This window comes from Oncorhynchus keta, chromosome 28 (assembly GCF_023373465.1).
Source record: "Oncorhynchus keta strain PuntledgeMale-10-30-2019 chromosome 28, Oket_V2, whole genome shotgun sequence".
NCBI lineage: Eukaryota > Metazoa > Chordata > Actinopteri > Salmoniformes > Salmonidae > Oncorhynchus > Oncorhynchus keta.
Genome location: NC_068448.1, coordinates 39967765 through 39995409, shown reverse-complemented (window position 1 = coordinate 39995409; position 27645 = coordinate 39967765). Strand labels below are relative to the sequence as shown.

The 27645-nt window shown below is 42.9% G+C and overlaps 1 protein-coding gene across 2 annotated transcripts; it reads right to left on the bottom strand.

Moving 5' to 3' along the window:
* Positions 1–2383: 2383 nt before the first annotated feature.
* LOC118361319 (monoglyceride lipase-like) lies at positions 2384–26777 on the bottom strand. Of its 2 annotated transcripts, none has more exons than XM_035741169.2 (8): positions 26546–26777; positions 24798–24942; positions 13930–14036; positions 12259–12395; positions 6826–6936; positions 6491–6580; positions 4422–4571; positions 2384–3515 (listed from the first exon to the last, which is right to left on the bottom strand). In XM_035741169.2, the coding sequence occupies exons 2-8, from the start codon at positions 24920–24922 to the stop codon at positions 3393–3395; spliced, it is 843 nt and encodes a 280-aa protein (XP_035597062.1). In that variant the 5' UTR covers positions 24923–24942; positions 26546–26777; the 3' UTR covers positions 2384–3392. The 2 variants fall into 2 exon arrangements, with proteins under 2 accessions (XP_035597062.1, XP_035597061.1); XM_035741168.2 differs by having other exon boundaries at positions 4422–4637; positions 26546–26774.
* Between the last annotated feature and the right edge of the window lie 868 nt (positions 26778–27645).

Genomic DNA, 27645 nt, shown 5'->3' with positions numbered 1-27645 from the left:
TTGTGTATGTAAACTTCTGACCCACTGGAATTGTGATACAGTGAATTATAAATTAAATAATCTGTCTGTAAACAATTGTTGGCAAAATTACTTGTGTCATGCACAAAGTAGATGCCCTAACCGACTTGCCAAAACTATGGTTTGTTAACAAGAAATGTGTGGTGGTTGAAAAACGAGTTGTAACGTCTCCAACCTAAGTGTATATACAGCCATCCTGTGTACATAAGTAGACATTATAAAGGGACATATTTTTCTTAGAAAACAATGGCCAGTTTAGGTCATAGTTTCATGTTTTTTTTTATAACAAATAGGCTATGTCTGGCCCATGAATTCATTGTGTTTTTTCAATATGACCTGTGCTCTGATTGAGTTTGGCACCCCTGGGCTAGAGTATTTATTTATGTAGCTAGCTATTTATTTAGCAAGCTAAAATCACGGAGCCGTTAGCTAGCTAGCTGCTAGGAGGATGTCATTGGAGCAGTGGGTGAGTGACCAACTTTTTTTTCGGTGGCTACAGCTAGAGGTGCAGGTGTCATTTGGTTTACTACCAATATGTGAATCGTTTTGCTAGCTACTTATGCTGAACTTGAATGACTGTTATCCACAGTTAGCATATCTCTTAGTTGTCTGTCAAATGTATTTGGTATCGATCAAATGGGTGGGCAGGCTAGTTCCCATTCAGTTGTCAAAACGTGTGTTGGAACAAGCATGCATTGGAGCCGGCTACTATTCACCATCGTTTATTAGTTACTATAAGTCATTCCCAAACATTCTATGAATTTATCAAAACGTGAAAATTAACATATGTAAGTGCTCGAGTCTCAAGTCTTAGCACTCAAGTCCCAAGTCCTAAACTATGAGTTGCGAGTCCTAAACAGGTCATAATGTGCTCTTCACCAAATGTAATACCATTTCGTATTTTTAACAAGAGTAATAGTTAGTATATTACATTTACATTTATTTAAAAAAATATATATATATTTATTACTTTCCAAATAAACATAATTCCATGGAAATACATTGGTAGCCATGAGAAAGACCCCCCATAGTGAACGACTATCGAGGATCGCAATCGGGCGAGGTAGGTTTGTACACAATCGCCCAACACACACACACACACACACACACACACACACACACACACACACACACACACACACACACACACACACCCTGTCTGTGTGTGGTTAGAGTAGGCTAGCGTAACATCATGCAGGATTTAGGCTACCAACTGCCTAGCCATTTGTTGCTCAATCTTGGGTGCAATGATCACGTTCCCGCACTGACTGACTGTGTGGAGGTTCATTGATTTAACGTAACGTTAGCCCACATGCTACACAAGCAAAGTTATATATATATATAGCTGTCGGCTATATTAGCCGCGACTTACCGTTCTTTGTGCAGCTTCAAATGTTGAACAAAGTTGGAAGTTGTTGCTCCTCCGTCTGTCATTTTCTTCCCGCATGTTTTGCAAGTTGCAATCCGTTTTTTGTTGACTATTAATATTCGAAAATAATAATTTGGGGTATCATCTTTCCAAAGGCTCCGACTGAATTCACCCGCCGACATTCCTCTGCACTGCCACGCGCAACTTTTTCTCAGCTGCCACAATTTGATTGACTGCTGTCCGATTCAAACTGTAATCTGAACTTCTTAAAGAGAGTTGATGCGCTGCACACTTTTTTTAATAGCAACATTTTTAACGTTTGGGGAGGTTATCAATTCAGTTCGAGTCAAAAGTCTAAAGTCCAAGTTAAGTCACGAGTCATTGGTGTTAAAGTCAAAGTCGACTTGCAAGTCATCATATTTGTGACTGGAGACTGACTCGCTTTCACGTTCTGCTTGAAGCTATCTTACGGTTTGTAAACAAAGCTGTATGATGTGCACACGCGATGACGGTTTTAAGGTGTATTTACATATTTAAATGAGTTAAGATTACAGGACACTACCATTGGTGTATAACATGTCTGGCTTTACGTGATGTTGCATAAAGCCGGAAGTACCGCCTGCCTCCTGAATCCATGCGTTTGACATGGGGGGAGGGGACCAGTAACTCTATGATCAACTTTGTCAATGTACCAGATAGTCATTTTTCATACTTGGGTCAACCTACTATGAACTTGTTTCATCTGAATATTTGATGAAAAACATGATTTTCACTATTCAGGACCTTTAAATAAAAGTATAAAATGAAGCACTTCCGACACCAGTGTTGTGTTGGCTCCTTAGAGCTGACCAGCTAGCCTCTTCAGTACGTTAGCTTCACAGTTAACGTCAACAGAGTTATCTTAGCCAGCTACTGTACCGTACCTGATAAGTCCCGTCTTGTTTCTGTCAGCTCCTCTTTGGTTGATGTTGGCGTGGGAAGAAGGAAACCACGACCTTCTCTCTTTCTGCTGTTTATTGACAGTTTGTTAACCACACAAAGACGGACTAGCTCCAGCACGATAACTATGTGTTCCATGCCGGGGCCATCTGTCAAGTCAATCTGACACTCAAACAATATAAGAAGAGAGCTTTCATCCGATTGGCCAGTAAGCATCAATCATAAATGTAACAAGATAGGTGGGCTTTCCACTCATAACAATACATTGTAATCTGTATTAGTCCAATGCAGACTATGGGGAACTCCCATAAATGTTGATGTTGCAGGTGGTACCCTAAGGCCCTGTCAGCTTCATAAATGCAGAGTCAACTGCAGCGAAGTGATGCCTTTGTCTGTACACTGCATCTACTGTATAATGGGTCACAGCATGCCTCGTTTTACAGTGGCGCTCCAATGGATTCAACCTTTTTTTTCTGAGATGCTGCCATGGTAACGGGCAGCTTCTGGTCTTGGGCTGCAGCCACCAAAACCCTGCAGTTCTAATAACCATTACAACAAATAACCATTGGGGGCAGCAGTCTGGGGCGTTCAAAAAAGTCCAAGATGTTTGACTCTATGATCAGAAGATCTGAGATATGGAGGGGAGAACAAAGGCCAGTTGTCTCCACGGCAACACACAAAAGGGAGCGCCGCAGCATGGGAGGAATTCAACACGTTTCTGTCGGCCTGGTGATCACCGTGGTTACAAATTACAAAAATGCCTCTGTGAATTGCGCTTGGCCCAGCTCTCAGCATGGCTCTCTTTGAACTCAGTACAGGGAGACATTGCTGATATATGTACTATGACCTGCTGCCTGGCATCTGGGGCACAGCTGTTGTCCCTAATGTAGAGCCTGGGAAATCAGGACTTCCCTACAATGGCCCTAGGGGTCCAAAGATTACTGACAAGTTGGCATTAGTATTTCAAATGGTCAGTACAAATGTAGAAAGGTTTGAGGTTCATACAGTGGTAATACAGCATGGAGGGCAGGGTTTGTTGGGATGGGGGGTGCAGAGGAAGAGGAGACTAGGACCCCTGAGAAGGAGACGCAGGGAGACGCTCGGAGATCCAGCCGGTGACTTCCTTGAGCACTGACGCCGCAGTCTCTGGGAGCTCATGGTGCAGGGCATGGTATGCTCCGTCATATACCTGAAAGAGAGAGAACACACACGATAAGCTCTATCTGTTACCTCTCCCTATTTCTCACCCTCTCTGTTCCCCCTCTCTTTAGTGTGACAAGTGATGATGATGTATGGACTTGGAACAGCCAGTTAAACAAATAGAGAATGAAAAGAAAAAGAGAAGTTCAAGAGCAGATAAGATGGTGTCCATTCTAAATATCCTGGCTTGTCTATATCAGTTTGTATGACTCAGTGTCTGAGCTATTCAGGTCTGTCGACATATCTGTTTCGGGCCTGTGCAGTGCTAGTCAGAGACATACACTACCGTTCAAAAGTTTGGGGTCACTTAGAAATGTCCTTGTTTTTGAAAGAAAAGCACATATTTTGTCCATTAAAATTAACATCAAATTGATCAGAAATAACGTGTAGATATTGTTAATGTTGTAAATGACTATTGTAGCTGGAAACGGCAGATAAAAAAAAAGGAATATCTACATAGGCGTACAGAGGCCCATTATCAGCAACCATCACTCCTGTGTTCCAATGGCACGTTGTGTTAGCTAATCCAAGTTTATCATTTTAAAAGGCTAATTGATCATCGAACCCACAAATGCTGATGCTCCAGATACTCATCTAGTCTAAAGAAGGCCAGCTTTATTGCTTCTTTAAGCAGTACAACAGTTTTCAGCTGTGCTAACATAATTGCAAAAGGGTTTTCTAATGATCAATTAGCCTTTTAAAATGATAAACAGGGATTAGGCTAACACAACGTGCCATTGGAACACAGGAGTGATGGTTGCTGATAATGGGCCTCTCAAAAACAAGGACATTTCTAAGAGACCCCAAACTTTTGAACGGTAGTGTATATTTAACCATACCATATATTTATCTAAATATATTTGATCTACATATATGGCTCTGGTGCTAGTCCCACCTTGATCTTCTTGTCCGTGCTCGGGGCCTTGTCAAACATCATCTGGGACCCTCCGATGTCACACAGCTTGTCGACGTCGCCGTGGAGAAGCAGGAAGGGCCAGGTGATGGCGGGGATCACTCTCTCGATCCGCTCCGACGCGCCTATCATCTGCATGGCAAATGACACACGTACCCCACCGTGATAGATCAACTCGTCAGTGTCATATGCTTCAACCTGCAGGGTAAAGGAAGTGACTGTTGAGTGACCATTTTCCTTAGATGTTCACTGATAGTAATCCATAGGGCGCTTGGCTTTCTCAATATTGACCCATGATGTGCATACTACTGTATAAGGCCTGATATATCAGATATGGTGGTGGGTCGCAGCTAAATTGTTGCCGCCACACCAAAATAAAAACTTTCGACCTTTTTCTAAATACATTTTCGGGATAGAAAAACGCTTTCAGTGTGAAATTAAACGACTAAAACTAGACAGAAAGTACCTTCATTAGTCACGCCCCTTGACTTTTTCCACGTTTTGTTGTGTTCCAGACTGAATTTAAAATAGATTCAATTGAGATTGTGTCACTGGCCCACACACAATACCCCGTAAGTGGAATTGTGTTTTTCAAATATTTTTTACAAATGAAAAGCTGAAATGTCTTAAATCAATAGGTATTCAACCCCTTTTTTATGGCAAGCCTAAATAAGTTAAGGAGTAAAAAATAAGTCACATAAGTAGAATGGAATTACTGTGTGCAATAATAGTGTATAACATGATTTTTGAATGACTACATCATCCCTGTACCCCACACAACCAAATTATCTGTAAGGTCCCTCAGTCGAGCCGAGCAGTGAATTTCAAACACAGACTCTACCACAAAGACCAGGGAGGTTTGCCAATGCCTCGCAAAGAAGGACACTTATTGGTCGATGGGTAAAAATACAGAAAGCAGATATTGAATATCCCTTTGAGCATGGTGAAGTCACTAATTAAACTTTGGATGGTGTATCAATACAACCAGTCACTACAAAGATTCAGGAGACCTTCCTAACTCAGTTGCCGGAGAGGAAGGAAACAGCTCAGTGATTTCACCATAAGTCCAATGGTGACTTTAAAACAGTTACAGAGTCTAATGGCTGTGACAGTAGAAAACTGAGGACGAATCAACAACATTGTAGTTACCCCACAATACTAACCTAAGAGACAAGAGTGAAAAGGAAGCATGTACAGAATACAAATATTCCAAAATATCCATCCAGTTTGCAATAAAGTAAAGTAAAACTGCAAAATCCAACAACACGTCACTGAGTACCACTCTTCATATTTTTAAGAATGGTGGTGGCTGCATCATGTTAAGCTTGTCATCGCCAAGGATTAGGGAGATTTTTTTGATTACAAATAAACTGAATAGATCTAAGCACAGGTAAAATCCTAGAGGAAAACTGAATTCAGTTTGCTTTCCAACAGCCCAAGGTGATAATAACATGTATTGAATCAGGGGTGCAAATACTTATGTAAATGAGATTTCTGTATTTCATTTTACTAACATTTGCTCAAATCCATTTGGAATTCAGGCTTTAACACAACAAAATGTAGAATAAGTCAAGGGGTACGAATAGTTTCTGAAAGCACTGATTGTAGAAAATACAATTGATCTATATATTTTTTAAATAATATAACCTTTGACACCTAGAAATCACCAAAATGAAAGCTAGACTGTCAGGGAGAATCGAAAAGTCCCAAAACGATGAATTTAGGAGTATTTTTGGCATGGTTAGCTTACTGACAGGGCACGCAGGGCACCGACTGGGATCCCCATTGGTTTTGTATTAATGTTTGAGCATAAGAACACAGAAATAGCCATGGCAAAATGCGTGGAAGTGCAGCAAATTAGTTCACACTGCAACATTTTATCTCAGCTCCATGGAAACAGTTCCAGAATTGGGGGAAAAAAACCATAATTTTTTTCTCTCTGTCGCCAATTCCCGACCGGTTCAAAACAGAGAGCTGGACGATCTGGATCTCAGTCAAGCCTCTATTGTGGAGCTGAGGATGCACACACACATTCCATAGACCAGACTTACCTGTGTTTGGTCCCGTGAAATCCATTTAGACTTAATCAAGCCCAGAGTGAGACTGGGCACAATGTGATTTGCGACTTTAGCCAGGAACACCTGCAGAACAAAGAGGAGCAACCACAGAGATTAAAAAGGCATGTAATGGGGAGCTAATACAGCTCAGGTCAGTGGTCATTAAAGGGATGAATGGACTGGTTAACATTGGTGACAGGCTAAATGTGAGGGGATTGGGTGCAGGTGAAACCCCAGAAATAGAATTCCTAGAACGGGCATCCCCGTTAAAGAATAGGTGGGTAATGAGTGGATAGGAAGAAAAGCCTATTTCTATGGGCAAAACCCACCTTGAAGGGCGTGGCAGACTCTGGGTTCATCCTGACCATAGGAGCGATCAGAGCCACGCCGGCAAAGTCGCTCGGTCGTGCACACGCCGTCAGAATTGAGATGGCTCCACCCTGAAGAAAAAGGATGGAGAAACCAAGAAGTCTTTTGTGATTTAAAGGAAAACTCCACCCAAAAACTATCATTTGGTATTTGTTTCATGAATCCATTGCTGATATCCCAAAATGTTTTGCATGTCAGCAATGAAGTTTTCAAGATCTAGAACTTTCAAAATACAGAAATACAATTCAAAAGGCACTCGCACATCTGCGCTATCTTTGTCTTTACCAGCGTCGACCAAAGAGAAACCCGTGCACGGCTCATACCGGCTACACACTGTGTATACCAAACATCATGAACACCTTCCTAAAATTGAGTTTCACCCCCCCTTTAAAAGTCCTTCTTTAACCCATCTCCTCCCCTCCATCTACACTGATCGACGTGGATTTAACAAGTGACATCAATAAGGGATCGTAGCTTTCACCTGGATTCACCTGGTCTATGTCATAGAAAGAGTTTTGTATACTCGGTGCGTTTCTGTATTTTGAAAGTAATATATCTTGAGAACCTGAGTGCTGACATGCAGAACATGTTGGGACTATATCAACAAAACAATGGACCGACGAAACAAATATCAAAAGATAGTTTTTGGATGGAGTCTTCCTTGAAATCAAATACGCAAGGGTAAACTAATTAGGAGTTACGCAACGGCTTCCTAGAATCAATCAATTTGGCACGGATAACTGTGGAGGGCTTTTGGGAGGCAAATTTGTTTGAACAGTGTTTGTCTGCCCTCTCTTTGTCAGATGTTTGAATATTCATGAGAGTGGGGGCCTCTAAAGGGACGGGCTGTTGAGAAAAAACATTTCCCACCAGCGAATGAAATGAAAGTCAAATGCACTGAACATCGCAAACACGGCTAAATCTATATAGCGATAACCATACAATTTAATTGAATAAATGTGTCTCTATGTAGGTGATCTCTATATATATCTATACTAACTAATCGAGAGACCACAAACAAGTTGTTGATTGAGTAATGCTTATTATGTTTTGTCAAATCCCATTCAGGGTTAGTTTCAGCCTGATTCAACTGTCTGGTCAAACAGTGAGTGAACTCCAGTGAATTTAGGGAATCTTCCCTCTTAGTTCTGAGCTGTTATTGGAGGGTTTGCTAGTGATATCGGCACCAAACGGGCCATGTTGGGTCACGGCCTTCCCATACCAAGAAAGGCTTTCTGGGGTAACGGCTCCTGACTGAAGGAGCCAAGAATGAATGGAGAGAGAGAGAGAGAGAGAAGCCTTTGGAGGGTTGGGCAGGAAGGGTGAGCGTTGGGAACAGAGGTGCTCTTTAAGGAATTGATTATACCAAGAGAGGCCTCCACCAGAAACACACACACAAGCTCATCCCCTCTTGCACGGAGGGAAAGAATACCGGCATTGTGTTGCGTCCCCTCACACTATGAAGACTCTGATTGTGGTTATGTAAGGCGCGAACATACTGACATTACATAAAGGCCTGGCACTGAAGAAGTGGGACATGGAAGAGGGACAGACATACAGAGCCAGGGGAGGAGAGGTGGAAGGAGGAAGGAATGGGTCAGGAAATACAGAAAGAGGAGGAGAAGGAGGGACGGAGGGAGGATTTGGCCAGTAAAGGAGCAAGGGTCTATATTGCTCACTAATCAGAACCGCAGTGAATGGTCAGTAGAAGAGTGGACAGTGTGGGCAAGGTTTAGCCTCGATTAGAGGGTACACTGGACTGTGTTATTGAGTGCAGTGAGGTCAGTGAGGGTCACCAGTCAATTCTGTCACGCCCTGATCTGTTTCACCTGTTCCTTGTGATTGTCTCCACCCCCTCCAGGTGTTGCTTATTTTCCCCAGTGTATTTATTCCTGTGTTTCCTGTCTCTCTGTGCTAGTTCGTCTTGTATGTTTGTCAAGTCAACCAACGTGTTTAACCCGTCCTCTTTTTGATCGTCTTCACGGTTTTGACCCCTGCCTGACTCTGGACTACTTTCCCAACTGCCTGATCATCCTGCCTGTCCACGACCATTCTCTTGCCTTCCCCTATTGGATTAATAAATATTGTAAAACTCCAACCATCTACCTCCTGTGTCTGCATCTGCGTCTCGCCTGGTGTCATGATAAATTCATCAGCTGCCAGTGCAAGTATTGCAGTAAAGGATTATTTGGGACCACATGTATCTGGACTAGCCTGTTTCTGGATTAAGATTCTCCTCTGTAATCTGAAACATGCCATTTGTGTTGACTGAGACCACAGGGGGGGCTTTAATGTCGATAATAGTGGTGGTGGAATTTGCCCCTGACACAGGAAATGCCCAATTTGACACTGCTCATACATTACAGTCTAATGGGTTCTAAGCATGGCTTGTTCATATACAGTTGAAGTCGGAAGTTTACATACACTTTAGCCAAATACATCTAAACTCAGTTTTTCACAATTCCTGACATTTAATCCTAGTAAAATTCCCTGTCTTAGGTCAGTGAGGTTCACCACTTTATTTTAAGAATGTGAAATGTCAGAATAATAGTAGAGTGATTAATTTCAGCTTTTATTTCTTTCATCACATTCCCAGTGGGTCAGAAGTTTACATTCACTCAATTAGTATTTGGTAGCATTGCCTACATTGTTTAACTTGGGTCAAACGTTTTGGGTAGCCTTCCACAAGCTTCTGATAATAAGTTGGATGGATGTTGTTCTATTCCTCCTGACAGAGCTGGTGTAACTGAGTCAGGTTTGTAGGCCTCCTTGCTCGCACATGCTTTTTCAGTTCTGCCCACACATTTTCTATAGGATTGAGGTCAGGGCTTTGTGATGGCCACTCCAATACCTTGACTTTGTTGTCCTTAAGCCATTTTGCCACAACTTTGGAAGTATGTTTGGGTTCATTGTCCATTTGGAAGACCCATTTGTGACCAAACTTTAACTTCCTGACTGATGTCTTGAGATGTTGCTTCAATATATCCACATGATTTTACTCTCTCATGATGCCATCTATTTTGTGAAGTGCACCAGTCCCTCCTGCAGCAAAGCACCCCCACAACATGATGCTGCAAAACCTGTGCTTCACGGTTCGGGTGATGTTCTTCGGCTTGCAAGCCTCCCCCTTTTTCCTCCAAACATAACGATGGTCATTATGGCCAAACAGTTCTATTTTTGTTTCATCAGACCAGAGGACATTTCTCTAAAAAGTACAATATTTGTCCTCATCTGCAGTTGCAAACGGTAGTCTGGCTTTTTTATGGCTGTTTTGGAGCAGTGGCTTCTTCCTTGCTGAGCGTTCTTTCAGGTTATATCGATATAGGACTCGTTTTACTGTGGATATAGATACTGTTGTACCTGTTTCCTCCAGCATCTTCAAAAGGTCCTTTGCTGTTGTTCTGGGATTGATTTGCACTTTTCGCACCAAAGCACGTTCATCTCTAGGAGACAGAACGCGTCTCCTTCCTGAGCAGTATGACGGCTGCGTGGTCCCATGCTGTTTATACTTGCGTACTATTGTTTGTACAGATGAACGTGGTGCCTTCAAGCATTTGGAAATTGCTCCCAAGGATGAACCAGACTTGTGGAGGTCAACAATTTTTCCTGAGGTCTTGGCTGATATCTTTTGATTTCCCCATCATGTCAAGCAAAGAGGCACTGAGTTTGAAGGGAGGCCTTGAAATACATCCAAAGGTACACCTCCAATTGAGTCAAATTACGTCAATTAGCCTATCAGAAGCTTATAAAGCATGACATCATTTTCGGGCATTTTCCAAGCTGTTTAAGGGCACAGTCAACTTAATGTATGTTAACTTCTGACCCACTGGAATTGTGATACAGTGAATTAATTATAAGTTAAATAATATGTCTGTAAACAATGGTTGGAAAAATGACTTGTGTCATACACAAAGTAGGTGTCCTAACCGACTTGCCAAAACTACAGTTTGTTAACAAGAAATTTGTGGAGTGGTTGAAAAATGTGTTTTAATGACTCCAACCTAAGTGTATGTAAACTTCCGACTTCAACTGTACATTCATGGCTGGTTTGCTGGACACAGATTAAGCCTAGTCCTGGACTTTAAATGGAGCATTGAGAACCTTTAGTCTTAAGACTATGCTTAATCTGTGTCGGGGAAACTGGCCAACATGCCTGTAAAATGCAAAGGCCGAACATCACTCCACAGGTTTTCCCATTACAATAACTTCCCAATGAAACGTCCTGTTTAAACATTTACTAAAATTGCCTTTATTCCGCTCCTAGTAGAGCAAAGTTATCTCATTTGAACTGCATGTCAAACCTAAAGGAAGGCTGTCTAATTGTGCACAGCTGGTGGTGCATGAGAGAATCTAAAGGACGTTAATCACGACGAGGATCTCGACGCATAGGCTATAGGTGGTTTCCATTGTTCAGGCGCTTTACAGCAGAGATCAGTCACAGAACAGCAGAACAAGCAAACAGAGGCAGAGGCAGAGGCAGAGGCAGAGCAGCAGGGAAGGGAAATGAGGCCTGTAACGCTAAATACGTCAAATCCCTTTTAAGGCCTGACTTGGCCCTGTTGGTATTTACATAGCTAGACTTTCAAAGGACACCGTTTCCCATGAGCATAGACGCACGAGCTGTGATGTCAGAGCATCTGTGGTCATCTGAGTCACACCGAGTGAGTTGAACAAAGTCCTTGTATAATGTTTGTGTAATGGATATAGCCTCGAACTAACCCTGGCGGCCCTATGACTTCTGAGAACTGTGTTGAGAGGTAAACACCATAGCCGCTGGCAATGATACAGCCTCAGTGTTTGGACAAGGAATAAACTAGAGACGGTACGGTACCATGGAGACATTTTACATTTGGGTAATTTAGCAGACGCTCTTATCCAGAGCGACTTACAGTTGGTACATTCATCTTAATACAGTGCGGTAGGACAACCACATACCACAGGCGAGTGTTAGTTCATATTTTTTTTATTTTTATTATTATTTTTTTTTACACCTTTATTTAACCAGGCAAGTCAGTTAAGAACATATTCTTATTTTCAATGACGGCCTGGGAACAGTGGGTTAACTGCCTGTTCAGGGGTAGAACGACAGATTTGTACCTTGTCAGCTCGGGGGTTTGAACTCGCAACCTTCCGGTTACTAGTCCAACGCTCTAACCACGAGGCCACGCTGCCGCCCATGAATGTGACCCCAATATTTTGACAAGGAAGATACTAGATACCTTTATTGTTTTTTTCACTTTTGTATATTATCTACCTCACTTGCTTTGGCAATGTTAACACATGTTTCCCATGCCAATAAAGCCCCTTGAATAAAATTGAATACTAGAGAGGGTACCGTACCACAGAGTGGCCCCAGTCTTTGGTCAGAGAGCAGACTACAGAATGTACCGTACCATAGAGTGTCCGATGATGAAGATAGGCAGGTCGGGGTGTCGGCCCTTCATCAGATCAATGTGCTGGAGGGAGTCTCTGACAAACACCTGGAAGTCCTTAATATTCATCCGGTCTCCTTCACTCTGGCCATGGCCAACTGATGGAGGGAAAAAGAGATAGATATAGAGGGAGAGAATGAAAGATTTAGAGGAAGATTTATATATATATATATATATATATATATATATATATATATATATATATATATATATATATATGAGAGGGCAAGAGAGATTTAGAGGGAGAGAGAGGGGGAGATTTAGAGGGAGAGAGAGAGAGAGATTTAGAGGGAGAGAGAGATGAGGACAAGGCACCATTGTAATTGACAGAGGCCATAGAGGAATACATTTCCCACTCTACCCTTCATTACTCTCTGTACAGACGAGCCAGATGAGACGGAGAGGGAGAGCCATTCTCCATCTCCGTACGTGCCAATCCATCCTATGTTATCCTGCCAGCTGCCCCTCCCTCCTCCCATTACCTTCCAACACCTTGCTCTGAACATGCTGCTGAAGCTATGTGAAAGGTGCGTTGCCATGGCACCACGGCACCAGCTACAGTTTCAACATTCAGAACATGTGCCGTTCACCCTCTCTCCCTTTCCATCCTTCCACCCCCCCGCCCCTCTCTCACTTGTTTCTCTCCCCATAATATCTTCCACTGACAATGGTGCAATGGAAGCCCATTGGTGTCTGTCAGTCGCGGGATGCTGTTCATTTTTCTTCTGCAGTGAAGTGTGTGTGTGTGTGAGTGTGTGCATGCTCGTATGTGTCAAAAATCCCACTCTCACCTCGTGATTTCAATATTTCTGTGATTACTTTGAAACGCAATGGGAAACATTGAGTTTAAAAAATAATTGTTGTAGACAAAATAAAGAAAAATCTCTAACACAACATTTATTAACATTCATTCTCGTTACTGTATAATAACCCTGGAGGGGGTGTTTTACTTTGATACAATATGAATCATTAATGAAGATGACATTCCCAGAGGTCTCTGTTGAGTGCTGTACACTCTGTCACTCATTAGATCACAGGGAAACACAGAGTTCCAACTCTCATTTGGTGTTGACTCTTAGAGCTGTTGCTCAACTCAACTGGGCCCTGCTCTACTTCACTGTGAGACTAGGTGACACTCACTGTTCCTATTCTAAACTAAAACTTACAAACTGTTCTAGCGATAACAAACATATGACGCCGTGGCATCACATTTGTCTATGCTAAGATTTCCACTGGTATTTTACTAGCAGTAAATGATGTGGCTGCAATGGGTAGTAGGACTTCTCCAGTATTTTTGGTGGCAATTTCTGTACTGTAAAATGAAGTGCTACCTCTGTGACTCTACTAAGAAGCGCTGCCTGACAGTGATGTAGTCAAGTCACTACAGCCTCGAGTTGCCAAGTTGCTTTCCAACCATTTTTTTTAAAAAGTCACATTTCATTACAGTTGCACATTTGTAATGCTGAAAGGATAATACAGCTATATAACATTTGATGCTAGTATGTTGAATTACGCAAAAGAGAGAGATTTTCTGACAACCAACCGGTCGAGTCCAATCTTGAGTCTGAGTCAAGTCAAGTCCGAGTCCTGGACTCAAGTACTACAACACCGCTGCAGCGTGCTTTGGCTCACCGTGGTCGTGCGCAAAGACGAGCAGGGACTGCTCCTTCAGGGTCTGGCCGATCTCATCATACGGCCCAGAATGCTCTCCTGCCCCATGTGCCACGAACACCAGAGCCCTGCAGGACACAAGGAAGAAGAGTGAAGTCAGACACATTTCATGCACACCTCTTGCACTATATTCAAACACTCAGAGGGAGTGTTGCAAATTAGTTGACGAGGGCACTCCGATTATTTTTGATTTGTCGCTAATTGAGTTGGCGAGCCCTCTATCGGAAGGACGTGGTTGGGACTTGAGTCCACTCATCCAGTGACTAGATAGGGATCATATCAACAATGCTGTGAGAACATCCTCTTGATCGCCCATCGAGGGGTTTCGTCATAATAAAACATTCCACATCTTGTCTTTCAGTGAAAGCAGTTATCTGAACCGCACCGCACCCTTGTTTGCCCACAGAGCGGCAGAGTTAACTGGAACCAGACAGAGGTTGGAATCTCCAATAACCGACACATGGCCATGGGAAAGAGTGGCGAACCAACTCAGCTTGCCAGTCAGGCTTTGGTTCCTGCTTATAACCAGTCTACAAAACGGAGTGAATCTCTCAGTCAGATGCAATTAGCCTGAACGTGTTCAGAGAAGGAGAGTGAATGGAAGAGATTGAGAGAGATGGAACAGAGGGAGAGAGAGAGAAAGAGAGTAGCTGTTCATCAAGCTTGATTAGTGGTTTCTCTGTTCCAGTTTCTCTCTCTCTCTCTCTCCCTTTCATTCTCTCGTTCTTATTTCAGAGCCTCCGGCTAGCTAGAGATTGCCACGCACTTGTTGGCTGAGGAGCCGCTCATAGTGCGCCTTTTGTGTGAACATAATGTCCCCAACACACATGGGACAGTAGGGCTTCTATAGAGCTTATCTCAGTGGATTGTGGGGAGTATATTCAGTGTCTTGGGAATGGGAGTGGGGAGTTGAAATGTTCTCTCCCCCTTTCACTTTCTCCCTCTCTCTTTCTCTCCCGCTCCCTCCCTCTATCTCGCCCCTCTTCCTCTCTCTCTCCAAGGAATTTGAAACCCACTGGTCTCACATGATGTGGCTTCGACCCAAATGCTGCCTCCAGCCCGAAATAACATAACGTTTTTGACACCGCATTCAACAAGCCATCTTCGTGAGACGCAGACTGAACTCTGACTAGTCACTCTGTATGGCGTATCAGTCTGTACGTGTGTGGTCGAGGGAGGGAGCGAGGGAGCGAGCGATAGAGGTAGAGGTTGTGAACTGGCCAGGGCCTGAACACAGACGGCTTAATCACATTAAGAGTCTGAGCCGCTCAACACTGAAGGGTCAAAACCCTCCTTTAACTGACTACAGCAGGACTGGGGACTGAGGACAGCGCAGGTGAATACTGCTACAACCAGAAGTGCCAAATGAGCATGTCTTGGTGCAGATGTCATTTCCACTTTGATCACGGAAAATGTAGAGTAATAGACAGTGAGAAAGCCAGAGAGAAGGGAAGTGAGGGGGAAAAAAGCAGTAAGACAAACATTCAAGCCTGCCTTGTCTGGTAGGGAATTGTTGTAATCCTGACTCCAAACATCAACATCAATAGTGTAATGACCCACTTAACTATATGCAGGCTGTGCGTGTATAATTTACAATACATCATTTGGTGGGTGTTTTTATATTTGTCATATTTCACACATGCACTGTGTGTGAGGGATAATCTACGAGGGGCTATGTGTTCTCAGGTAAATAGTGCACGGCATGGAAGGAGTGGAACTGGCCTTCGACAGAGTTATTATATTCCAGAGAACGCATAGAGCCCTGAGTTGTTTATCCCTTTTATACTATGGCTAGAAATTTACATACTGTATTTACCGCTAGAATGTATTCATTTGCCAGTAGAAATGTGCCAACATCCACTGAAGTAGCTATCAGGTTTACTAGCTAGCTAGATAGCCACATTAGTTGCCTTGGTAACCAAAGAAACAGACTTGCTAGCATAGCTAACCAAACCATCATCCTAGCCTGCTATTATGAAAATGGAATTCGACAATGCCAATAATGTTTTCAATTCGGCTTTTGCTTTCAAAAGCAGCTCAAATATAGAACACGTAAGAATGAATTTCATATTCATGGATCTATACCGTGCAATTACACTGTGTGTTATTTAAGCAATAAGGCCAGGGGGGGTGTGGTATATGGCCAATATACCACGGCCAAGGTCTGTTTTTAAGTACATCGCAACACAGTGTATTCAAGACTCAAACCACCCAGTTTATAAATGTGTATTAATACGCATGTGTGAATTGGAAATGTGTTTTTTGCATATCCCAACTCTCCCTGAGACACCCTCGGAGAGTGGGGTCACGGCCAGTGTCTGCCATTATCAATGATGACCCTGGAGCAATTAGGTTTAAGTGCAGATATTTCACCTTGTCTGCTCTAGATTTTGAACAAGCAACCTCTAGGTTACTGGCCCAACGCTCTAACTCCTAGTGTGTGTGTGTGTGTGTGTGTGTGTGTGTGTGTGTGTGTGTGTGTGTGTGTGTGTGTGTGTGTGTGTGTGTGTGTGTGTGTGTGCGTGGGGAGCCAGGGCTGTAGCCAGGGTCTGAGGTTTAGTGAGGCCTAGACAGGGGGGATTGGAAATTCTTCAAATTTCCAAGACATTTTTAGAAAGTTTAAGCTTATTTACTGCATTTCTGTACAATTAAATTTTTTTTTAAAATTCCCGGAAACTTTCCAGCCCGGAAACGGCGGCTGAACTCCTCAAACTGGTCCAACGCCGCATCTCCCTCTCTCCACACGGCATTGGCCCACTCCAGGGCTTTCCCGGTGAGGCACGAGACGAGGGCGACCACCCTCTCACGGCCCGATGGAGCCGGGTGGACGGTGGCTAGGTAGAGGTCTAATTGTAACAGGAACCCCCGGCAGTTCGCAGCCCTCCCGTCGTACTCCTGCGGTAAGGAGAGACGAATCCCACTGGGTTCAGGCGGGAAAGGGGCGCTCAGGGAAGACCCCGGTTGTGTTGGTGGAGGCGTTGGAAAAACTCCCTGTCTCTCCCAGCGGTCCATTGTCTGGACAACGCGGTCCATGGTGTTGCCAAGATGGTGTAGTATTGCTGCCTGCTCCTGGACGTGCTCCTCCACCCCTATGGCCGGGGTACCTTCTCCTACTGACTCCATGGTTTCGGGTCAGTGATTCTGTAAGGGTGTGAACTGGCGGCAGAGAAGTCAGAGGAGAGAAATAGCTGTGTTTCCAACGGCGCAGTTTTTTACACAAAAAAACACCGGAAAACATAATAATAAAAATCAATGGGTAACATAACCCGACGGACACCAGTACAGACGTACACATACACTTACAATAAACAATCACTGACAAGGACATGAGGGGAAACAGAGGGTTAAATATACAACATGTAATTGATGGGATTTGGAACCAGGTGTGATGGAAGACAAGACAAAACCAATGGAAAATGAAAAATGGATCGGTGATGGCTTGAAGGTCGGTGACGTCGACCGCCAAACACCGCCCGAACAAGGAGAGCGACCAACTTCGGCGGAAGTCGTGACAACAGTGATGCAGACAATTACATTGATGGAAGCCACAATCTATCTGAAATATTAAAGCTGATCTTCCCGTAAAATAATAATAATTAAATAACTGAATATCGCTATCTGCCAAGCTTTAGGCTACCCAGTCGGTAATTCAGCCATGATTACTGGACTAACTAGACTAATTTACCAATCTAAAAAATATTAACTGAAATGGGCTAATTGAGTGTGTGTCGATAAGTGACATTATAACAAGAGGAAAACTGCGGATGCACAACCAAGTTTTGAAATTGCACCTTGTATATTCTACTATTCTAACTCTCAAAGTAAATTGAGACCCCAACTGAGTAAAAATATATATTTACACTACTGGTCAAAAGTTTTAGAACACCTACTCATTCAAGGGGTTTTCTTTATTTTTACAGTAGTGAAGACATCAAAACTATGAAATAAAAAAGATGAAATCATGTAGTAACCAAAAAAGTGGCAAACAAATCAAAATATATTCTAAATGTTTGATTCTTCAAATTGCCACCCATTTCCTTGATGACAGCTTTGCACACTCTTGGCATTCTCTCCTCCAGCATCACCTGGAATGCTTTTCCAACAGTCTTGAAGGTGTTCCCACATATTCTGATCACTTGTTGGCTGCTTCTCCTTCACTCTGCGGTCCAACTCATCCCAAATCATCTCAATTGGTTTGAGGTCAGGGGATTGTGAAGGCCAGGTCATCTGATGCAGCACTCCACCACTCTAATTATTGGTAAAATAGCGCTGACACACCCTGGAGGTGTGTTGGGTCATTGTCCTGTTGGAAAACAAATGATTGTCCCACTAAGCCCAAACCAGATGGGAATGTGTATCGCTTCGGAATGCTGTGGGCCTTGAATTCCAAATAAATCACAGACCGTGTCACCAGCAAAGCACCCCCAAACCATAACACCTCCTCCTCCATGCTTTACGGTGGGAAAGACACGGTGGTTGGGACCAAAAATCTCCAATTTGGTCTCTTCTTCTTACTGGTGTACTTTAGTGGAGGTTTCTTTGTAGAAATTCAACCATTAAGGCCTGATTTACACAGTCTCCTCTGAACAGTTGATGTTGAGAAGTGTCCCTTACTTGAACTCTGTGAAGCATTTATATGGGCTGCAATTTCTGAGGCTGGTAACTCTAATGAACTTATCCTCTGCAGCAGAGGTAACTTTGGGTCCATTCCTGTGGCGGTCCTCATGAGAGCCAGTTTCATCATAAAGCTTGATAGTTTCTTCAAGTGCAGTCGCAAAAACAGGCACACCTGTTAATTGAAATGCATTCCAGGTGACCTCATGAAGCTGGTTGAGAGAATGCCAAGAGTGTGCAATGCAGTCATCAAGGAAATGGGTGGCAATTTGAAGAATCTAAAAAATAAAATATATTTTGATCTGTTTAACACTTTTTTGGTTACTACACGATTCCATGTGTTATTTGATAGTTGTGATGTCTTCACTATTATTTTACAATTTAGAAAATACTAAAAATAAAGAAAAACCCTTGAATGAGTAAGCATTCTAAAACTTTTGACCAGTAGTGTATATGTTTAAAAAATTTTTTTACAGAGGTCCAGACCTCGGTGTCCTCATACATTTTGTTATGTTACAGCCTGATTTTATGATGAATTCATTTGAGATTTTTTGTTACTGGCCTGCACACAATACCCCATAACGTCAAAGTGGAATCATGCTTTCAAAATGTTTACAAATGAATTAAAAAGGAAAAGCTGAAACGTCTTGAGTTAATAAGTATTCAAGCCCTTTGTAATGGCAAGTCTACATAAATTCAGGAGTAGAAATGTGTTTTACAAGTCACCTAACAAGTTGCATGGACTCTGTGTGTGCAATAATAGTGTTTAATGTGATTTGTTTAATGACTACCTCATCTCTGTACCCCACACATACAATTATCTGTAAGGTCCCTCAGTCGAGCAGTGAATTTCAAACACAGATTTAACCACAAAGACCAGGGAGGTTTTCCAATGCTTCGCAAAGAAGGGCACCTATTGGTAGATGGGGAAAGATATATAAAGCAGACATTGAATATCCATTTGAGCATGGTGAAGTTATTAATTACATTTTGGATGGTGTATCAATGCACCCAGTCACTACAAAGATACAGGTGTCCTTCCTAACTCAGTTGCCGGCGAAGAAGGAAACCGCTCAGGGATTTCGCCATGAGGCCAACGGTGACTCTAAAACAGGATCAGAGTTTAATGGCTGTGATAGGAAAAAGGTGAGGATGGCTCAACAACATAGGAGTTACTCCACAATACTAACTTAAAATGACAGAGTGAAAAGAAGGACGCCTGTACAGAATAAAAATATACCAAAACATACATCCTGTTTGCAACAGGGCACTAAAGTAATAATGCAAAGAATGTAGCAAAGCAATTCACTTTTTGTCCTGAATACAAAGTGCAATGTTACTGCAAATTACTGAGTACCACTCGCCATATTTAGAAGCACAGTGGTGGCTGCATCATGTTATGGGTATGCTTGTAATCGTTAAGGACTAGGAAGTTTTTCAGGATAAAAAAATGTAATTGAGCTAAGCACAGGCAAAATCCTAAAGGAAAACCTGGTTCAGTCTGCTTTCCACCCGACACTGGGAGATGAATTCACCTTTCAGCAGGACAACAACCTAAAACACAAGGCCAAATCAGCACTTGAGTTGCTTACCAAGAAGATAGTGAATGTTATTGAGTGGCCAAGTTACAGTTTTGAATTACATATAGTTTAAAATCTATGGCAAGACTTGAAAATGTTTGTCTAGCAATAATCAACAACAAATTTGACAGAGTTTTCAAAAATGTTGAAAAGAATAATGGTCAAATGTTGCACAATCCAGGTGTGGAATAATCTTAGATATGTACCCAGAAAGACTCAAAGCTTTAAACTCTGTGAAAGATTTTACTACAAAGTATTGACTTAGGGCTGTGAATACTTATGTAAATGAGATATTTCGGTATTTTGTTTTCAATAAATGTACAAAAAAATGTACAAACATCTTTTCACTTTGTTATTATACGCCATTATGTATAGATGGGTGAGAAAAAATATATATATTTAAAACATTTTTAAATCAGGCTTTTCCAAGAAAATGTGGAATATGTCAAAGGGTATGAATACTTTCTGAAGGCACTGTATATAGCTACGGCCCTGTGTATACAAAGACAGCCAGGTCTCACTGGTTCACAGCCCCCAGATTATTTATTGAAAGATCTGTCAATCATTGTAAAGGTGCCCTCCCCTCTCCCGGCACCTTTCACCTACTTCTTTCTCACCAGCAGCCCCTCACTCTCTAGCCTCTAAATGCCCAGTAAGCGATGTCATCAATGGACATGTATGGCAGAAGTTGCATGAATTTGATGTTGTAAACAGGCATTTATTTGATTCCAATCTTTAAAACCTGAGGCTGAATCTCACAGAATTTCTCGTCATAAAGGGGAGAATCCATAGGATAGCTTGTATATATCTATACCAAATGTGCATTTTATATAGATGATGCCACCACACGAACAGAATGCCCTAAAAATATGTTTCTATCTGCTTTTCCCACCTCCATATGAGATGCCCAAACTAGCCTTCAGTCTAAACTATAGCTCATTGCTAAACAAACTACTATGAAAGTGCACTACTATAAACTGACCCACACTACTGTCAATAGAAGTAATTCAATTAGCGGTACTCTAGGGACAGATGGTGGTAATAATAACAATAACAATAAAATATGGTACTTATACAGCACCTCGACAGTGGTGAGGATGGGGGGGGTACCGGTACAGAGTCAATGTATGGTGGGGGCACAGGTTAGTCGAGGTAATTGAGGTAATATGTATATGTAGGTCGAGTTAAAGTGACTATGCATAGATAATAAACAGGACAATGCAAATAGTCTGGGAAGCAATTTAATTAGATGTTCAGGAGTCTTATGAATCTGTTAAGAAGCCTTTTGGACCTAGACTTGGCGGTCCGATACCGCTTGCCGTGCGACAGCAGAGAGAACAGTCGATGACTGGGTGGCTGGAGTCTTTGACCATTTTTAGGGCCTTCCTCTGACACCGCCTGGTATAGAGGTCCTGGATGGCAGGAAGCTTGGCCCCAGTGATGGTGCAGCTGTAGAACTTTTTGTGGATCTGAGGACATATGCCAAATCTTTTCAATCTCCTGAGGGGAATAGGTTTGGTGTGTTTGGACAGGATAGTTTGTTGGTGATGTGGACACCAAGGAACTTGAAACTCTCAACCTGCTCCACTACAGCCCTGTGGAGAAGAATGGGGGAATGGGGGCGTGCTCGGTCCTCCTTTTCCTGTAGTCCACAATCATCTCCTTTGTCTTGATAAATAAATAATAAATAATATGCCATTTAGCAGACGCTTTTATCCAAAGCGACTTACAGTCATGTGTGCATACATTCTACGTCACTTTGAGGGAGAGGTTGTTATCCTGCCTCATTGTTGCCTCATAGGCTGCCTCATTGTTGTCGGTGATCAGGTTGTGTTGTGTTGTCGGCAAACTTAATCATGGTGTTGGAGTCGTGGCTGGCCATGCAGCCATGAGTGAACAGGGAGTACGGGAGGGGACTGAGCATGCACCCCTGATGGGTGCACCCCTGAGGGGCCCCTGTGTTGAGGATCAGCGTGGTAGATGTGTTGTTACCTACCCTTACCACCTGGGGGTGGCCCATCAGGAAGTCCAGAATCCAGTTGCAGAGGGAGGTGTTTGGTCCCAGGGTCCTTAGCTGAGTAATGAGCTTTGAGGGCACTATGGTGTTGAACACTGAGATGTAGTCAATGAATTAAAAAAATTCCAGGAAAGAAAGAGCAGTGTGGAGTGCAATAGAGATTGCATCATCTGTGAATCTGTTGGGTAGTATGCAAATTGTTGTGTGTCTAGGGTTTCTGGGATAATGGTGTTGATGTGAGCCATGACCAGCCTTTCAAAGCACTTAATGGCTACAGACGTAAGTGCTACGGGTCGGTAGTCATTTAGGTAGGTTACCTTAGTGTTCTTGGGCACAGGGACTATGGAGGTCGGTTTGAAACATGTTGGCTTTACAGACTCAGTCAGGACAGATTGAAAATGTCAGTGAAGACACCTGCCAGTTGGTCAGCGCATGCTTGGAGTACACATCCTGGTAATCCTTCTTGCCCTGCGGCCTTGTGAATGTTGGCCTGTTTAAAGGTCTTACACACAGCGGCTACGGAGAGCGTGATCACACAGTCATCCGGAACAGCTGATGCTCTCATGCTTCAGTGCTGCTTGCCTCAAAGTGAGCATAGAGGTAATTTAGCTCGTTTGGTAAGCTTGTGTCACTGGGCAGCTCGCGGCTGTGCTTCCTTTTGTAGTCTGTAATAGTTTGCAAGTCCTGCCACATCCAACAAGTGTCGGAGCCGGTGTAGTACAATTAATCCTGTATTGGCCCTTTGCCTGTTTGATGGTTCGTCCGAGGGCAGAGCGTTTTTTTATAAGCATCCAGGTTAGAGTCCTGCTCCTTAAAAGCGGCAGCTCTACCCTTTAGCTCATAGCGAATGTTGCCTGTGGCTTCTGGTTGGGGTATGTATGTACAGTCACTGTGGGGACGACGTCATCGATGCACTTATTGATGAAGCCAGTGACTGATGTGGTGTACTCCTCAATGCCATCGGAAGAATCCCGGAACACATTCCCTTCTGTGCAAAACAGTCCTGTAGCTTAGCAACTGCGTCAGCTGACCACTTCTTTATTGACCTGGTGCTTCCTGCTTTAGCTTTTGCTTGTAAGCAGGAATCAGGAGGATAGAATTATGATAAGATTTGACAAATGGAGGGTGAGGGAGAACTTTGTATGCGTCTCTGTGTGTGGAGTAAAGGTGGTCTAGTTTCTATTTTTCCTCTGCTTGCACATTTAACATGCTGGTAGAAATTAGGTAAAACAGATTTAAGTTTCCCTGCATTAAATTCTCCAGCCACTAGGAACGCCTCTGCCTCTGGATGAGCGTTTTCCTGTTTGCTTATTGCCTTATTCATCTCATTGAGTGCGGTCTTAGTGCCAACATCGGGTTGTGGTGGTAAATAGACAGCTACGAAAAATATAGATATAAACTCTCTTGGTAAATAGTATGGTCTACATCTTATCATGAGATACTCTACCTCAGGTGAGCAAAACCTTGAGACTTCCTTAATATTAGATTTTGTGCACCAGCTGTTGTTTACAAGTATACACATACCACCACCCCTTGTCTTACCGGAGGCGGCGTAAACCCCGCCAGCTGTATGTTATTCATTTACATTTAAGTCATTTAGCAGACGCTCTTATCCAGAGCGACTTACAAATTATTCATGTCATCGTTCAGCCACAACTGATACATAATATATTACAGTTTTCAATGTCCCGTTGGGAGGATATTCGTGATCATAGCTCGTCTATTGTACATTGGCTAGTAGGACTGATGGTGGAGGCAGATTATCCACTCGCCATCGAATCCTTACAAGGCACCCCAACCTACGTCCCAGATATCTCTGTCTCTTTCTCATGCGAATCATGGGGATTTGGGCCTTGTCGAGTGGCTGAAGTAAATCCTTCATGTCCGACTAGTTAAAGAAAAAGTCTTCGTCCAGTATGAGGTGAGTAATCTCTGTCCTGATATCTAGAAGCTCTTTTCGGTCATAAGAGACTGTGTACAAAATAAATGACAAACAACTCAGAAAAAAAACACACACAATAGCACAATTGGTTAGGAGACCGTAAAACGGCAGCCATCTCCTCCGGCGCCATTCTTATCAAGAGAATGGCGCAGTGACATGTTGCAGACTAGCCTATGTGACAGGAGCTGTGTGTGTGATGCGAGACAGATTCTCAATACGCCCACAAACAAGGAACATGATCACATCACTAGTGGTAGTTTAGAAAACTAAAAAGTGTCGTGGTTAAGAGCCCTGGGTCAGAAACTGAAAGGTTGCTGGTTCGAATCCCTGAGCTGATTAGGTGAAAAATCTGTTGATGTGCCCTTCTTCACTCTGCTAAATTACTCAAATGTCAAATGAAACCAGAGCGAGGGTGAGTCTGTTACACTGCAGGCTCCGTGGTTTGGTGTGACACTATAGTCCAGATGTTGTGTGGGCCTCTCTGTTTCCAGGGCCAACTCTCTGATGTAGTGGAGTCTGTTCCACTTTAGATGGCATGGGGGAGCAGGGGGCAAGCACAGGACTGTATAACTCCCTGAATGGAGAACATTAGGTTCTATTTTAGTTGAATCTATCACAGTCTCTAGCATAGCATACATGTCCGTTTTTTTACACCTCACATGACATTTCATTTCACCTTGGGGGGGCCTCTGGCTCCCAGTAGCGGCAGAATAAGTGCTGTCCGTCGGCGTTGACGAAGTGCTTCAGGTCGGCGTAGGAGACACCTTGCGGAGTCCGCCGCGGATCTTCTGGTTCGGGCATGTAGACGCCTAGGAGCCTCTCTGCAGCATAAACAGGGAGAAACAGATAGTAGGTCGATGCTGTACAGATATGACAGACCAGCGAAAAGTGACCGAGACATGTAAGTGACCAAGACATTCATTGTTTGCTATTTTTCACTATTTCTCCGGCTGACTCAGCGGCTCCAAAGGAATGTTTTCAATTCGATACAGTGACATAAGTCATGGAACCATAAGCCGATGTTGAAATCTCCTCTCCCCAGGTGACTGTGGTCACATTCATCCTCCACTACAACATTCACCGTCCACTACACGTTTTATGGCAATGGCGAGGGCAAATGGGTTGCCATCTAGGCTATGTTACAGTAACAACAGGCTACAGTGCAGTCAAGGTGAGCAAGTTTTTATTTCACCTTTATTTTAACAGGGAAAACATATTGAGACCTAGGTGTTCTTGTACGATATGTTAGATTAAAGAAGAAAGATAGACACAATTGTCAAGTTCAATAATTGTACAACCCCTATATACTGGGTCCAGGGAACAGCCCAGCTAGTCGATTATCTATCAAACTGGACTCCGTAACACTAGGTCTCTTTTACAAAGGTGTATATACAACAAAAATGTAAGCCTTCCCATTATACCCAAACGTGTACACATTAAAATACAAAAATACAGTCATGGGAATCACAAATACAACACCACAAATCAACCAGAGAAACCGTTACATTCCGACACAAAAAAGTCCCCAATCAATACTTTAAATTACTGAACGGCACCAGAACATCAAGATGAAATTTTATTTTGTATTTAGTTCCAGCAATATGGTGCATTAAAACTAAAAGCAGATTTACCTAGCTCGGTGGGAGACCCTAGCAACCTCAATAGTTAACCAATCCTGTGAACGGTTAATCAACTCGGGTGCCTATATTTGAAGAGCATAGTTAGATAAGACAGACGTTTATGAAGAATGTCGGCTAGAATGAATGTCGTGGAAAAGGGTCTGCCAGTAAAAATAGACCGCACTATTTCCTGAGGTCTAGTTTCAGCTATTGCCTAATAATAACCTACGTCAAGTTTATGTAGGCTTGTGATACCAAATGTACATTTTATCCAATGTGTGCCTTGGAATAGCCTATGAGTCAATTATCTATTGATGGCAGTGCGACTGATATAAATATTGGAGATAGGGCCAAGATAGATTAAAGTCTCAAGGGACATGATGTGACAGTGTCGACTCACACGACCAGTTTTGGCGCTGTCATAAGAGGCGTAAAATAGCCTACAAAAAACACTCAACCTCCCTCCCCCATTGTAGCTGTGACAAATATTTAACCAGAGATGACAGAAAACCTTTGATGTTATTTTTGACAGGCTGAATGTGATATTTACATTGGGCCATATGGGTCCCCCGTCCACCTCAACCTCTGAATATTGTTTCAACCCAACCATGTTGCTACTTATAACAATGTAACGAAACGTGACATTTTTGTGATGTAATTGGCATACTCGTCACATTTGTCACATTGTTATAAGGAGCAATATTGTATCTGTTGAAACAGTATTCAGATGCTGAGAATTGAAGCAATGCATGCAGGACTTGTTTTTTTTTAATGATGATAAATGTCCCAAAAAAAGTTGACCAACCTTATGTCCTGAAAGGTCTGTAAAGTTGCGCTTCCTCACAAACGGCTCTGCCTTCTCCGCGCTCTCTGCTGAGGTTGCGTGGCCGCTCGTAGGCTGAAGAATGTAGAGAGAGGCGTGCGCGAGGAAACATCAATACACACGGACTGAAACCCGTTTCCCAGTGGCGGAGGCACCTTCTAGTACTAGACCTCCTATCTATCCGCTCTGTCCTTCTGCTGAGCCCCAAATGGGGTCTCCCCGCCCCACTCTCTCTTGCTCTCTCATTTCAATTTCTCTCTCTCGCTCTCTGTCTATATATATATCTTTGTTTTGTTACATCTGTCATTCCGCATGTGTTCTGCATGTCCAGAGCAGAGCTAGTATTAGCTAGAGGTTATGGGGAAAGAGATAATGGGTGAATCAAAATCAAATCAAAATCAAATCAAATGTATTTATATAGCCCTTCGTACATCAGCTGATATCCCAAAGTGCTGTACAGAAACCCAGCCTAAAGCCCCAAATATCAAGCAATGCAGGTGTTGAAGCACATTGGCTAGGAAAAACTACCTAGAAAGGCCAAAACCTAGGAAGAAACCCAGAGAAGAACCAGGCTACGAGGGGGGGGCAGTCCTCTTCTGGCTGTGCCGGTGGAGATTATAACAGAACATGGTCAAGATGGTCAAATGTTCATAAATGACCAGCAAATAGATGATGTTTTGCCAGAGGCCAAGAATAAACAGAATGAACATTTGTTATTAAATGTTCATGTTCAAATACTGGATTTGTCCCGTTTCAATTACAGATTGTTACGGTTGTGCAGCTCTGGAACATTAGATATTCAGCCTTTTTTCTATGGAAATGGAATGTTCTCTCTCTTTCCCATACACATACACACAAGCTTTGCGCACGCACACACATACACACACACCCAAAGAGAGAGAGCGAGAGAGGGAGAGAGAGACTCCCACACAGAGAGAGGGAGAAAGCGAAAGAGCAAGTCCTGTTAAGCGCCATACCTATTGATCGCTTGAACACATCAATGTGGTTGTACAGGTTTTTCTAAGCAGACCCGATACTTCTTTCCAAGACATGCTGAGAAACTTGCGAGACCTGCATTTTGC